General features: G+C 41.3%; 2 protein-coding genes across 6 annotated transcripts in view; one reads left to right on the plus strand and one right to left on the minus strand.

Moving 5' to 3' along the window:
• LOC5502746 (vesicular inhibitory amino acid transporter) overlaps nt 1-1,044 on the minus strand; it is a 3,371-nt gene extending 2,327 nt beyond the window's left edge. The window contains exon 1 of the mRNA XM_001623858.3: nt 854-1,044. The gene's annotated coding sequence lies outside the window, so the exon portion shown is untranslated. The remainder of the gene's footprint in view (nt 1-853) is intronic.
• Nucleotides 1,045-1,538: 494 nt separating this feature from the next.
• The window catches only part of LOC116610250, a 28,397-nt gene continuing 13,806 nt past the window's right edge, over nt 1,539-16,129 (plus strand). Inside the window, exons 1-6 of one of the 5 annotated variants that reach the window (XM_048728679.1) lie at nt 1,539-1,696; nt 3,734-3,798; nt 8,736-8,943; nt 12,236-13,810; nt 14,339-14,890; nt 15,442-16,011. In XM_048728679.1, the coding sequence (XP_048584636.1) occupies nt 1,630-1,696; nt 3,734-3,798; nt 8,736-8,943; nt 12,236-13,810; nt 14,339-14,890; nt 15,442-16,011 (3,037 nt within the window). In that variant the 5' untranslated portion in view covers nt 1,539-1,629. Of the gene's footprint in view, nt 1,697-3,223; nt 3,301-3,733; nt 3,799-8,735; nt 8,944-12,235; nt 13,811-14,338; nt 14,891-15,441; nt 16,012-16,129 lie in introns of those variants that run through there. The other 4 variants (XM_048728700.1, XM_048728702.1, XM_048728687.1 and 1 more) reach the window with 4 other exon arrangements.

Here is a 16,129-nt window from a genome sequence, read left to right on the forward strand (position 1 = left end):
CTTGCTAATTAGGCTAAGTTCCATGCTTTCTCAAGCAAACCGCATTCAAAGAAGGTCAGAACATCACTATCACTAACACCAGCCTTAACAATACTTAATAATGTGAATGACAAAATTGTCAGGGCACTGGTTTTGTGATACTTATTATTTGCGATACTTATTTTTCGCATAAGAAAAATTGTATATTGTCATAATAATACATGCTTATTTGCACTTGGAAACCGAATCAATCATATCTATTGGAGTGTGACGTGCGCTGCAATAATCTTCATCTGTCGCTTTTCTCCTTTTAACATACGAATCCCGTCATAAATGTAAACTAAGTCACATTAACGGTGAAAAAAGCTGTGTTTTAGATGATAGATATGATGACAGTCAAGAAATTGTATGCGTATTCACGCTTAATTGGCCAGAACGGCGTGTTGTTTATACTTCATACCTCTCTAAGCAGTAAGCGTCTAACAAAATGGAGTTTTTAAAAACAGTATTCTATAAACTAGCTGTTTTCTTTTAAATCTATGAACAATACCTAATGGATAATTCAGTTTTAGGGAGAATATTGGTTTAACAGTTAAAGCTTCTGTGGGAAAAGCGCGGAAATACGGAGAAAAATCATTAAGCTATATTATTGTAACTAAGTTATATTTCCGCAATGAGAGGGCAATGCGACGTACTATAAGCTGCTACGAGTTTCGTTGCCAAATGCGATAACAGTGAACTTTTTTGGAACTTGCATAGAATGACATAACTTTCACAACTTTCACATGCTTATCAAACAATGGTCTTAAAAGGGATTTCACCGTTTACAACAGCCAAATGGTCGCAAGGAATGTTCAAGTTTTGGGTAATTTACCTCGCTAGGTAACCACTGGTCAAAGCTTAATGTTTGTAGCGATGACAAAACGCTTGACACCCAGGCTAGGACGACTAGTTCCCCTCGCGGTGGAAGGTGTGGAGCGGAGACGTATATAGATTTGGAGAGTGTTTTGTGGAGTGTTGTTTGCGTGTTATGTCCACAGGACTGTGACCACCCAGCTGATCATGCGAATCGAGCCATTTGGATGGATTCCATCCAGGCCGACATTTTTTTCGTGGGTGTGTGGGGGGGGGGGGGGGGGGTAATAGAACTACCCTTTAAAAGCGAAATGTTTCAGAACAGACTTGTTCTGAAATGGTTCTGGTTCTCATAAATTGATACTTACGTTCCATTGAAGCGGTAATGTCACCACTTTACTTTTGGTCGATTACATAACAATCTCCGATCACTTTTAACGGACTTTTTTTTAACAAAATTGAAAAAGCATTTTGTCTATTGGAAGTTTCTTACAACATGTGACTGACAATTTAAAGCGGATGGCCTGTTAAATAGCGCAGATTCTAAAAGATTTTTTGTCTCTCTTCTGGCTCTCCGCTCCGGAAGCAAACTGGTGCGATTGTCGCTTAAATATTACTTCTCGGCCCAGTTCTCTCTTCCTCGCCCAAAGCTTTGCTAGTGAGAAATTCAATTAGCCCTAATTAACTTGTAATTGTATGTGACGTCAAAATTAGAATAGCCCCCATTCGCGCCTCGGATCGCATCCTACGGATGTTTCACATCATCACGATGGCGAAAATGAGGAAAATTTGGAAATGAAACCCAAATTATTGATAGTGTGCGCTGTACTAGCCGTGCTTAGCGGTGGCGTGCATTCGAGAGGTAAGGTTTTTTTGCACGCTTTTCGTTATTTTAGCCGAAAAAAAATAGTTTTGGCTGGCGCAATTTGGGGCGGTAATTAACTTCGAAATTCCCCGAAAATTTCTTGGCTTGTTTTATCTAATTTCTGTGGACAGAAACGTCTCGAGCATATTTTTAGTTTCCAAGCCGGATTATTTGCAAATTTTCTTAATTCACTTTTCGTGCTCAAGAAATATGCGCGCGCGCGGGAAATAACATTCGAACCGTTTACTAGCGTGCGTGTTCTAGAAAAATTCTTGAAATCAATCGTCAATGACTAAAACGTGTATATGTTTTTTTTCGAATCTCGATGGTGTTTTGGCGATGAAGTAAACCTTAAATTGAAGCCGAAAGCTATTAAGATTTCATTTACGGCAGAGAAAGTGTGGTCATTTGGAGTATATTTTATTGAGCAACTGATTGGATTTTTGTTATTTTTTTTTTTATAAGTAATCTATTTGTTGACTTTTTTTTATGATGGATATCTACATTATACTTTGTATTCACAAGTTTTTCTCGTAGTTTGGTAATTTTTTGGCAGTTACTCAGTTTTTGGATAATTTTGTCGTTTTTTTTGGTGGCGGTGGTGGCGATGGTGTTGGTGGTTGTGATGGTGGTGGTGTTGATGGATGTTGGTGGTGGTGATGGCGGTGGTGGTGGAGGTGATGATGATGGTGTTGATGGTGATGGTGATGATTGTGTTGGTGGTGGTGACGGTGGTGGTGGTGATGATGATGGTGATAGTGATGGTAGTTTTGGTTGTGGTGGCGATGCTGATGGTGGTGGTGGTTGTGTTTGTGGTGGTGGTAATGATGTTAGTTGTGATGATGGTGGTGGTGATGGTGATAGTGGTTGTGGTGGTGATGGTGATGGTGTTTGTGTTTTTTGGTGGTTGTGTTGGTGATGGTGATGGTGTTTTTGGTGGTGATGGTGATGGTGATGATGACTATTATTGTATGATCGTAGTGTAGTGGTGATGGTGGTGGTGATGTTAGTGGCGATGATGTTGATAATGGTGTGGTGATGTTGATGATGATGGTAATTACTGGTGGTTGTGATGGTCGTAGTGATGGTGGTAATTAGTGTTGTTGCGTTTTTGTTTTCTTCTGCCACCAAATATGGGTTATTTCTTATTAAAAGTTGTCAAATACTATCCACTTACATATGCTATGCATGATTGGGAACCCCCTATCAGCAAATCCTAGTTATGCAACGGTGGTGATGGTGATGTTAGTGGTTGTGTGGTGATGGCGGTGATGGTGATGTTAGTGGTTGTGTGGTGATGGCTGTGATGGTGATGTTAGTGGTTGTGTGGTGATTGCGGTGGTGATGATGATGTTAGTGGTTGTGTGGTGATGGCGGTGGTGATGGTGATGTTAGTGGTTGTGTGGTGATGGCGGTGGTGGTGGTTTTGATATTGGTGATTTGAAGCATCAGTCTCCCCTTTGAAGCGCTTGAGGACAGTCCCACGGGTTGCCTTTACGATACCCATGATTCTTTTCGGCTCTTTAAAAAAAAATGGCGGCGGCGGAAGCCGCATGCATTTTGCTCTGCATCATGTTTGTGGGTTTATATGCTACTAAACAGTAAGTTGGCAGTAGTTTTGTTTATTCTGTTAAAGAGTTCTTCAAAAATTCACCTTGAACGTTTTGCTTTATTTTGTCTTAGTAGAGATTTCTTGCTTGACAATTTTCTCGTGAAAGAGGTTCAGCTAAAGATTATTTTGCATGAATATGCAAATGGTAGAGAAAGATGGAAGAGAAAAGCAAAGTCCCCTTGTCTTGTGGCGTAAAGCTTTCTACCCACAAAACATGTTTTTGTCAGCATGCACTGAGCTTGGAGCATCTGGTACCTAGGGTACAAACGAATCATTTGTGCTACCACTGGGGCTTGGCTGGACCCCAAAATATTTTCTTAATGATCCCATCGTCCCCTCTTCTCCCTTCAAAAAATATATTTAGAGTCCTACTTTAGCTATGTACTTGAGAGGTTTTAATAGATGTTCATGCCTTTTTTCAGCACTCAATGGCAAGTTTAGCCAGGGTGTGGATGCCAGTTCCATATCGCCTTCGCCGGCTGTTCAGGTAGGACAATGCTACCCACCATTCCAATCCTATTTTTCAATTCTCTATTTTCACCAGCTATCACTCAGAAGCATACGTGGAAAATTAGCAGGTTATTGATATTTTAAAGGTTAATTGGCTTCTTTTAGGAGTGGTGCTTCTTAGGATAAGGGCACAAACGCTACTTTCTCAGTGATCCTGAATGCTGATGCTGTACCTTAAGTGAGCAAAAATAACATTTTGGATAAAAAAAAAAACCAGCTAACTTTTTGTGTTCTTGATTGTCTTGTTTTGTTCAAAACCGCTCATCAGTCAGTTTTATTATCACATTCTATATGTCATTACAGGTTATCGAATATATTTTGCAGTGAAATTTATAACATTTTTCTATCATTTCCTTTTTAAGGTGGTTTAGAGCCCTTCATTGAATTAGTGTTACAATCTATAATAAGATACCCTTGGCTTAGTTTTATTATAAATGTTTTGCGGTAAAGAGTGAGATAACATTTTACTAATTTCTTTTTCGTTGTTGTTGAAAGCCCTGTTTATAGATAATAAAATATTTTTTTCAAGCACAAACAGACATTAAATTAGTTTTTACGAGCTTAATTCCCCCTGGCTTGTTTTTATTATTAGACATTATATGAAAGGGATGGCACACTAGAGAGGGGTGGCTTATTAGAGAGGGATGGTTTATTAGAGAGGGGAGGCTTATCAGAGAGGGGAAGCTTATCAGAAAGTGGTGGCTTATTTGAGAGGGATGGCTTATCAGAGAGGGGAAGCTTATCAGAAAGGGGTGGCTTATTTGAGAGGGATGGCTTATCAGAGAGGGGAAGCTTATCAGAAAGGGGTGGCTTATTTGAGAGGGGTGGCTTATCAGAGAGGGGAAGCTTATCAGAAAGGGGTGGCTTATTTGAGAGGGATGGCTTATTAGAGAGGGATGGCTTATTAGAGAGGGATGGCTTATTAGGGAGGGGAGGCTTATTAAAGAAGGGTGGCTTTTTAGATAGGGCTGGCTTATTAGAGAGGGGTGGCTTATTAGAGAGGGATGGCTTATTAGAGAGGGGTGGCTTATTAGAGAGGGGAGGCTTATTAAAGAAGGGTGGCTTATTAGAGAGAGATGGCTTATTAGAGAGGGGTGGCTTATTAGAGAGGCGTGGCTTATTAGAAAGGGGAGGCTTATTAAAGAAGGTTGGCTTATTAGAGAGGGGTTTCTTCTCAGAGAGGGTTGGCTTATTAGAGAGGGGTGACGTATTAGAGAGGGGTTTCTTCTCAGAGAGGGTTGGCTTATTAGAGAGGGGTGGCTTATTAGAGAGGAGTGGCTTATTAGAAAAAAAGGCTTGTTAGAGAGTGGTGGATTAGAAGAAAAGGATGGCTTATTAGAATGGGTGTGCCTTTTTAGATAGGGAATGGCTTATGTGATAGGGGATGGCTTATTTAAAAGGGGTGGCTTGTTAGAGAGGAGTGTTGGCTTATTAGAGAGGGATTGCTTATTAGAAAGGGGTAGCTTGTTAGAGAGGAGTGTTGGCTTATTAGAGAGGGATGTCTTATTAGAGAGGGGTGGCTTATTAGAGAGGGTTGGCTTATAAGAAAGGATTGGCTTTTTTGGAGAGGGGTAGCTTATTCGAGGGTGTCGGCTTATTAGAGAGGGCTAGCTTATTAGAGGGGGGTAGCTTATTCGAGTGTGTTGGCTTATTTGAGAGGGCTGGCTTATGATAGAGGGGTGCCTTGTTAGAGGGGAGTGGCTTGCCTGATAGAAAGGAGTGGCTTTTTAGAGAGCGATGACTTATTATAGGGGATTGTCTTATTAGAGAGGGGTGTTTTAGTAGAGAGGATTGGCTAATTGGAAAGAAAGGCTTGTTAGAGAGTGGTGGATTATGAGAAAGGGATGGCTTATTATAGAGGGTGTGGCTTATTAGATAGGAGTGGCTTGTTCGTAGAGGTGTGGCTTATTACAATAGGATGGCTTATTAAAGAGGGGTGGCTTACCTGATAGAAAGGAGTGGCTTTTTAGAGAGGGATGACTTATTGGAGAGAGATAGCTTATTAGAGAGGGGTGGCTTGTTAGAGGGGAGTGGCTATTAAGAGAGGGATGGCTCATTAGAGAGAGGTGGCTTATTAGAGAGGGATGACTTATAAGAGAGGGTTGGCTTATTAGAGAGTGGTGGCTTGTTAGAGGGGAGTGACTTATAAGAGAGGTGTGGCTTTTTAGAGGAGGGTGGCTATTAAGAGAGGGATGGCCTTTTTTAGAGAGTTGTTGGCTTATTAGAGAGGGATGCCTTATCAGAGAGGGGGCAGCTTATTAGCGAGGGTTGGCTTATTAGACAGGGGTGGCTTATTAGAAAGGGGTGGCATATTATAGAGGGAGGGCTTATTAGAGAGGGGTGGCTTTTTAGAGAGGGCTGGCTTATTATAGAGGGGTGGCTTATTGGAGAGCCGTGGCTTTTTATTAGACAGGGGTGGCTTATTAGAAAAGGATGGCATGTTAGATAGGGTTGGCTTATTAGAGAGGGCTGGCCAATTATAGAGGGGTGGCTTAATAGAGAGGGATGGCTTATTATAGAGGGTGTGGCTTATTAGATAAGGGTGGCTTGTTCGAAGAGGTGTGGCTTATTAGAATAGGATGACTTATTAGAGAGGGGGTTGCATATTAGAGAGGTGTGGCTTATTGGAGAGCCGTGGCTTTTTTTTTTAAAAAGGGTTGGCTTGTAAGAGAGGGGTGGCTTGTTAGATAGGGTTGGCTTATTAGAGAGGGCTGGCTTATCATAGAGGGGTGGCTTATTAGAGAGGGGTGGCTTATTATAGAGGGGTGGCTTATTAGAGAGGGGTGGCTTATTATAGAGGGTTGGCTTATTAGAGAGGGGTGGCTTGTTAGATAGGGCTGGCTTATTAGAGAGGGCTGGTTTATTATAGAGGGGTGGCTTATTAGAGAGGGGGTTGCATATTAGAGAGGTGTGGCTTATTGGAGAGCCATGGCTTTTTTTTAAAAAAAGGGTTGGCTTATAAGACAGGGATAAGAATGGTGGCTTATTAGAGAGGGATGGCTCATTAGAGAGAGGTGGCTTATTAGAGAGGGATGACTTATAAGAGAGGGTTGGCTTATTAGAGTAGTGGCTTATTAGAGAGAGGTGGCTTGTTAGAGGGGAGTGACTTTTAAGAAAGGGGTGGCTTTTTAGAGGGGGATGGCTATTAAGAGAGGGATAGCCTTTTTTAGAGAGAGGTGGCTTATAAGAGAGGGGTGGCCAATTATAGAGTTGTTGGCTTATTAGAGAGGGATGGATTATTAGTGGGGGGTGTCCTATTAGAGAGGAATATTGCTTATTAGAGAGGGGTGGCTCTTAAGATAGGGGTGGCATATTAGAGGGGGGTGGCTCATTGGAAAGGAATTGCTTATTAGAGAGGGATGCCTTATCAGAGAGGGGGGCAGCTTATTAGAGAGGGTTTGGCTTATTAGAGAGGGGTGGCTTATTAGAGGGGGATGCCTTATCAGAGAGGGGGCAGCTTATTAGAGAGGGTTGGCTTATTAGAGGGGTGGCTTATTAGAAAGGGATGGCTGATTAGAGAGAGGTTGCTTATTAGAGAGGGCTGGCTTATTAAAGAGGGAGGGCTTATTAGAGAGGGGTGGCTTTTTAGAGAGGGCTGGCTTTTTATAGAGGGAGGGCTTATTAGAGAGGGGTGGCTTATTATAGAGGGTGGCTTGTTAGATGGGGTTGGCTTATTAGAGAGGGCTGGCTTATTCTAGAGGGGTGGCTTATTAGAGAGGGTTGGCTTATTATAAAGGGTGGCTTTTTAGATAGGGGTGGCTTATTATAGAGGTGTGGCTTGTTAGATGGGGTTGGCTTTTTAGAGAGGGCTTGCTTATTATAGAGGGGTGGCTTACCTGATAGAAAGGAGTCGCTTTTTAGAGAGGGATGACTTATTAGAGAGGGGGTTGCATATTAGAGAGGTGTGGCTTATTGGAGAGCCATGGCTTTTTTTTTTAAAGGGTTGGCTTATAAGAGAGGGGTGGCTTGCTAGAGGGGAGTGGCTATTAAGAGAGGGATGGCTTATTAGAGAGAGGTGGCTTATTAGAGAGGGATGACTTATAAGAGAGGGTTGGTTTATTAGAGTGGGCTGGCTTATTAGAGAGAGGTGGCTTGTTAGAGGGGAATGACTTATAAGAGAGGGGTGGCTTGTTAGAGGGGAGTGGCTATTAAGAGAGGAATGGCCTTTTTTAGAGAGAGGTGGGCCTATTATAGAGTTGTTGGCTTGTTAGAGAGGGGTGGCTTATTAGTGGGGGGTGTCCTATTAGAGAGGAATATTGCTTATTAGAGAGGGGTGGCTTATTAGAGAGGGTTGGCTTATTAGAAAAAAGGCTTGTTAGAGAGGGGTGGCTTTTAAGATGGGGGTGGCATATTAAAGGGGGTTGGCTTATTGGAAAGGTATGGCTTATTAGAGAGGGATGCCTTATCATAGAGGGGGCAGCTTATTAGAGAGGGTTTGGCTTATTAGAGAGTTGTGGCTTATTAGAGATGGATGGCTTATAAGAGACAGGACAGCTTTTTAGAGAGGGTTGGCCTATTAAAGGGGGCTGGCTTATTAGAGAGGGGTGGCTTATTAGAAAGGGGTTGGCTTATTAGGAAGGGGTGGCTTATTAGAGAGGGCTGGCTTATTATAGAGGGATGGCTTATTAGGGAGGGAAGGCTTATTAGAGAAAGGTGGCTTGTTAGATAGGGTTGGCTTATTAGAGAGGGCTGGCTTATCATAGAGGGGTGGCTTAATAGAGAGGGTTGGCTTATTATAGAGGGTTGGCTTATTATAGAGGGGTGGCTTAATAGAGGGGGGTGGTTTATTAGAGAGGGCTGGCTTATTAGGGAGGGAACCTTTTTAATAGTATAGATGTAAGAGTGTTTTTCCTTTTTAAATTGGAAATAAATGTATTTTTTTTTCTTTTTCTTCTAAACTTTTCCTTTCAACAGGTGCCTACTCCATTTGGGATTGACCCTACACCAACTGTCAAGTACCCGCAGGCCACACGTACTGCGGAAGTCCCTTCTCAGTTGGATGGTAATGTGATAGCGGATAAGCCAACAGACAGATTCCAGCATGGTGATAACCATGTGAATCCCAATGATGTTGATAAGTCATTTCACAGGAGAGATGTTGAGGAATTGCCTGACTGGATCGGTGGGTTGATGACCTTTTAAGTTCTACCAACAGCATTTTTCACTGCAAACCTGTGCTTACTTGACACAGAAGTAGTAACAACTGCAACAGCACAACATTCAACAATGAAATTATTAGGAGCAAACACCAGTAATAAGAAATGACAACATTGATCATTACTACACCAAAACTTACTACTTCGTATTCAGTTTAGAGTTTTGTTTAACTCTTGATAATCTATACGATACTGTATGTTTTCAAGAATGCTAGTTGCAATGAATTTGGTTGTTAAGAATAGCAAATTTGAAAGTGATATGTGTTGATGTAATAAATGCCTTTGTTTAGTGGGAGGGCTTAGGATATGTGTTGATGTGATAAATGCTTATATCAGGGCTTCTGGAATTACGCCCTTGTGCGGAATCATGTAATTTGGCTTTTTCTGCGTAATCCGCGTAATCCACAAATTTCCCCATAATCCCGCGTAATTTAGTTAAATTTTGAAAGACAAAACATTTAAGTGCACAGCTGATGTGTTCTTTTAGGGTTCTTACTTCTATTTCTTGTAAAAAAGACGGATATTCTTCATAAGAGTGCAATATTTCGGGCTGAATTTCGAAAACAAATAAAATGACTAGTCGTTCTTTGCTAAACTGCGAAGGCCTAGGACTAATAATGAAATAGCTTTTTTAATTGGGTGGTGGCTAGGAGTCAATGAAAACTCGCCTAAGATATTTTCGCGTAAAGAATAAAACCTTTTTCAAGATATTTTGTGCTTTTCTTCGGTACAAAAAGTAGTTTGGGCGTAACAATTGATATTCCGTGTAATTTAGCACGCAATTCAGTAAAGAATCCAGCAAAATTTTGATTTTTAGAGAAAAATGTATTGCAAAATCCCGCGTAATTTAGCACATAGTGATAGATTTTCCGCGTAATTTAGCAAAGAATCCCGCGTAAATTTGAGTTTTTTTTTCCACGTAATTCCAGAAGCCCTGTTATATTCAAGAGGGAAGGGTGTGGGATATATGGTGATGTAATAAATGCTTATGTTTAAGAGGGGAGAGTTTGGGATATATTGTGATGTAATAAATACTTATTTTTAGGAGGAGAGGGCTTGGGATATATGGTAATGTAATAAATGCTTATGTTTAATAGGGGAGAGTTTGGGATATGTGTTAATGTAATAAATGCTTATGTTTAGGAGGGGAGGGCTTGGGATATATGGTGATGTAATAAATGCTTGTAGGGCTTGGGATATATGGTAATGTAATAAATGCTTATGTTTAAGAGGGGAGAGTTTGGGATATATTGTGATGTAATAAATGCTTATGTTTAAGAAGGGGTGGCTTGGGATATATGGTGATGTAATAAATACTTATTTTTAGGAGGAGAGGGCTTGGGATATATTGTGATGTAATAAATACTTATTTTTAGGAGGAGAGGGCTTGGGATATATTGTTATGTAATAAATACTTATGTTTAAGAAGGGATGGCTTGGGATATATGGTGATGTAATAAATACTTATTTTTAGGAGGAGAGGGCTTGGGATATATGGTGATGTAATAAATGCTTATGTTTAAGAAGGGAGGGCTTGGGATATATGATGATGTAATAAATGCTTATGTTTAAGAGGGGAGGGCTTGGGATATATGGTGATGTAATAAATACTTATTTTTAGGAGAGGGCTTGGGATATATGGTGATGTATTAAATGCTTATGTTTAAGAGGGGAGGGCTTGGGATATATGGTGATGTAATAAATGCTTATGTTTAAGAGGGGAGAGTTTGGGATATATTGTGATGTAATAAATACTTATTTTTAGGAGGAGAGGGCTTGGGATATATGGTGATGTAATAAATGATTATGTTTAAGAGGGGAGAGTTTGGGATATATGGTGATGTAATAAATACTCATTTTTAGGAGGAGAGGGCTTGGGATATATGGTAATGTAATAAATGCTTATGTTTAATAGGGGAGAGTTTGGGATATGTGTAAATGTAATAAATGCTTATGTTTAGGAGGGGAGGGCTTGGGATATATGGTGATGTAATAAATGCTTGGTAGGGCTTGGGATATATGGTAATGTAATAAATGCTTATGTTTAAGAGGGGAGAGTTTGGGATATATTGTGATGTAATAAATGCTTATGTTTAAGAAGGGATGGCTTGGGATATATGGTGATGTAATAAATACTTATTTTTAGGAGGAGAGGGCTTGGGATATATTGTGATGTAATAAATACTTATTTTTTAGGAGGAGAGGGCTTGGGATATATTGTTATGTAATAAATGCTTATGTTTAAGAAGGGATGGCTTGGGATATATGGTGATGTAATAAATACTTATTTTTAGGAGGAGAGGGCTTGGGATATATGGTGATGTAATAAATGCTTATGTTTAAGAAGGGAGGGCTTGGGATATATGGTGATGTAATAAATGCTTATGTTTAAGAGGGGAGGGCTTGGGATATATGGTGATGTAATAAATACTTATTTTTAGGAGAGGGCTTGGGATGTATGGTGATGTATTAAATGCTTATGTTTAAGAGGGGAGGGCTTGGGATATATGGTGATGTAATAAATGCTTATGTTTAAGAGGGGAGAGTTTGGGATATATTGTGATGTAATAAATACTTATTTTTAGGAGGAGAGGGCTTGGGATATATGGTGATGTAATAAATGATTATGTTTAAGAGGGGAGAGTTTGGGATATATGGTGATGTAATAAATACTCATTTTTAGGAGGAGAGGGCTTGGGATATATGGTGATGTAATAAATACTTATTTTTAGGAGGGGAGGGCTTGGGATATATGGTGATGTAATAAATACTTATTTTTAGGAGAAGAGGTCTTGGGATATATGGTGATGTAATAAATGCTTATATTTAAGAGGGGAGAGTTAGGGATATATGGTGATGTAATAAATACTTATTTTTAGGAGGGCTTGGGATATATGGTGATATAATGAATGCTTGTGTTTAAGATGGGAGGGCTTGGGATATATGGTGATGTAATAAATGCTTATGTTTAAGATGGGAGAGTTTGGGATATATGGTGATGTAATAAATACTTATTTTTAGGAAGGCTTGGGATATATGGTGATGTCATGAATGCTTATATTTAGGAGGAGAGGGCTTGGGATATATGTTGATGTAATAAATGCTTATGTTCTTGAGGGTAGGGCTTGGGATATATGGTGATGTAATAAATGCTTATGTTCAAGAGGGTAGGGCTTGGGGATATATATGTGTTTATCTAATGAAAGCTTATGTCTAGAATGATAAGTAGACGATTTGTGACTGTAATGAATTCTATAGATGATGAGTCCAGTGGAGAAGACTTTCCATCTTCTGATGCTTCGATCCTGTCCGAAAATCTCGCAACAGATGAAGGTTATGACTCTGAATACGATGAAGAGTCTAGCACCCATCTTCCGCGTATGGACATGGACCAGCCAGATACTGTGCTTCCTGACTATTCCTCGGCTGATGACGTTGATGGTTCGACAGCCCAAGACGATGACCAGTCCGTGGAAGATGACCAGTTCCAGGAAGGTGATCAATTCCTAGATGATGTCCAACCCCTAGATGATGACCAATCCCTTGAAGATGAACAATTCCCGGAGGAAGACCAGTCACTCAACAATGATCAATTCCATGAGGAAAACCAGGAAGATGGGACGGACGATGAAGGCTTTGACTCAGGTGATGAAGAGGACAGCTTGACTTCTGAAGAAGAGGAAGCCGACGAGCAACCAGCAACATCATTGCCTACCATCATCACTGAACTTGTCAACAAGTACGTCTATGGCGGAGACAATAACGTCGATGAGTTCAGCGAGGAGCAAGCCACATCGTTTCCCACCAGAATCACGGAAATGTTCAGCGAGTACTTGAACCTGGGAAGAAAGACTGATTCCTCAAATGCCGGTAAAGAAGATCTTGGCCAAGAGGAAGAGACCATCCCATTCCCTACCAGAGTTGCTAACCTGGTCAATAAGTACTTGAAAAGTGGAGTCGAGACAGAGGATCGTCCAACCAGAGTTACGGAGATTATGAACAGTCTTTACCGCGGTCGCAATAAACCAGACTCCTCGAATAATGATCACAAGAGAGCACCAGCCACGGCTTTTCCTACCAGAGTGAAAGAACTTCTCAACGAGTACCTGTACAGTGGAGGGAATAGAGGCAAGTCGCTGGACGGTGAAAACCAGGGGACTGTGCGAGAAGAACAAGCAACGGCTTTCCCTACCAGGGTAACAGAGCTGTTCAACAAGTACCTCTACACAGGAAGAGATGATTCACTCGATGCTGGTGGCGAAGAACAGACCACCATGTTCCCAACCAGGGTAACTGAAGTGGTCAATAAGTTCTTCTATCCTGGAGAGTCACCCACCCAAGCAACGAAGGGCTACGCATTCCCCACAATCGTCACCAAGTTATACAACAACGTCCACAAGTTCTTTAAGGGGTTCTCGCGGGATCTATCACAAGTGAAGAATTCTGAAGTAAACCCTAAATTCAGGCACCGCCTTCAGAAACGTGATCTGGACATATCTCAAGGTATTCCTGGAGAGGAACTTCACAGTGCCACTTTGTCTTCTGAGGAACAATGGAAACACGCCAAGAAGGGGGAGAGCATTCGTCCAAGCGACGAACAACTTCCGAGTATTGGTGGCGGGCTTGATCCATCCTTCGGTTCAAGTCACCACGAGTTCCGCAGAAGTCTAATGGGTGATGACCTGGGTGAGAGACGTTCTGGCTCTTCACTTACGGGATCTGAAGGAGGTATCGACGAGCTTCACTCCTCCGTGTCGACTGTTGAGGATACCATCAGGGAAGCTCCCATTGGGACGTCTGACGCAAGGGGCTATGCTGGTAAACATATGGAAGGTAAGATGACTTAAAGAGAGGGCAACCACACTGAGGTAAGGAGCTAGATCATTTCTTTTATGCCATATAAGTTGAAGGGTTGGGCCATCCCTTATATGTCAATTCCAATGGAGAGTGGAGTTATGCTTTTCCTCTTATGTTAATAATCTGTGTGTGTTTTTAAAGTAAGTTGGTTAATATGCGATTGCCTATACGATAGAATAAGTCATATTACCAACCGTCTTTGTATACTGATAAAATAATCGAATGGCTAAACACGTTAAATTTAATTTTCTTCACGGTTATTGAGAATTTCTCTAAAAATATCCTAAGTATTACATCTTTTCGGGAGGGGGGACTGTTTTCCTATTTTTTTCTTTCTTTGTCTTTTTTCTTTTTAAATCAACAAATAATTTGGTGAAGATGTGTTTGCTAATAGTCTGATGAGAATTTTTGAGTATTCAACAACATGTATTCGACATGATAAAAGGCTTGTATTCCACATGATAGATATCTGCTTATATTTCAATGTTTATTTTCATTCTTCAGCCAAACCGCATAAAAAGTATGACCGCATCATCAACGGTAAAAAGAAGCGATTTGGTCTCTTGCCAACTGAGGAGAACTTCATCTTTAATGAGGATGGCTCTGTCACTCCGAAGCCCGGCTACTCCCTCGGGAAAAAAGGCTACGTCGGCGACATCTCCAAGCTCCCTGGAATGGACAGTGACGAACATTTTCAGATCGACGTCGATGATGATGAGCCAGACGAGCTAGATGAATATATCCCTGGTCACATATCACCGTCTTCTGAGGAACAATGGAAACGCGCCAAGAAGGGGGAGAGCATTCGTCCAAGCGACGAACAACTTCCGAGTATTGGTGGCGGGCTTGATCCATCCTTCGGTTCAAGTCACCGCGAGTTCCGCAGAAGTCTTAACATGGACGATCTGAGCGAGGGACGCGCTGGCTCTTCACGTACGGGATCTGAAGGGGTTATGGACGATCTAGACTCCACAATGTCGAATGTCGAGAATAACATCAGGGAAGCTCCCCTCGGGACGTCTGAAGCAAGGGGCAATGCTGGTAAACATATTGAAGGTGAGATTATCTAAGGGCCACACCCAATGGAATAAGGGGTTAGGCTATCCCTCTTATGCCTATGCCCAATTTAGGGAGTGGGCTATCCGTCTTATGTCACACCTAATATTTCGTATTTTATATTTCTAATTAATTTCGTATTTTATATTATCGTATTTCGTGTTTTACATTATGTGAAGGGAGGGGGATGGGATATTCCTCTTATTTCACATCAAATATATGGTGGTCGTCTATCACTCTTATCTCACATTTAATGGAGGGAGGGTTGGGCAATCACTCTTATTTTACATTCAATGGAATGGTAGGCTATCCCTCTTAGGTCACATTCAATGGAAAGAGAGGCTGTGGACTCTAAAATCAAACAATGCAAAGGAGGGGTTGAACGGCGTCTAGCTTCAGTTTTGGCTGTTATCTGAACGTTGTATTCTCATGAAATTCAAAACAAGATCGAAATACTTTAACCTTATATAAAATAATCCACCCTGTTATAAAGTCATTTTGACCTGAATGCTAGTTTATGCCTATATTTTAACGATATTTTTAACCTTCAGCCAAACCGCATAAAAAGTATGATCGAATCATCAACGGTAAAAAGAAGCGATTTGGTCTCTTGCCAACTGAGGAGAACTTCATCTTTAACGAGGATGGCTCTGTCACTCCGAAGCCCGGCTACTCCCTCGGGGAAAAAGGCTACGTCGGCGATATCTCCAAGCTCCCTGGAATGGACAGTGACGAACATTTTCAGATCGACGTCGATGATGAAGAGCTTGAAGAGCTAGACGAACAACTATACGAGGGTATTCGTAGCTATACTGACCCTGGAGCGTATAGTGGCACCTCGCCTAAAATGTCTTCTGAGGAACAATGGAAACGCGCCAAGAAGGGGGAGAGCATTCGTCCAAGCGACGAACAACTTCCGAGTATTGGTGGCGGGCTTGATCCATCCTTCGGTTCAAGTCACCACGAGTTCCGCAGAAGTCTTAACATGGACGATCTGAGCGAGGGACGCGCTGGCTCTTCACGTACGGGATCTGAAGGGGTTATGGACGATCTAGACTCCACAATGTCGAATGTCGAGAATAACATCAAGGAAGCTCCCCTCGGGACGTCTGAGTCAACTGGTACGTAAAATTGACACGTAAAAATGTTGAATACAAATTTCTTGTCATTGTCTCGTCTTTGCCATTACAATGTCTTGTGCTTCATCTTAAAATTTCATCCTCTTTTGACACTCACAAA

This window comes from Nematostella vectensis, chromosome 1 (genome assembly GCF_932526225.1).
Source record: "Nematostella vectensis chromosome 1, jaNemVect1.1, whole genome shotgun sequence".
Lineage (NCBI taxonomy): Eukaryota > Metazoa > Cnidaria > Anthozoa > Actiniaria > Edwardsiidae > Nematostella > Nematostella vectensis.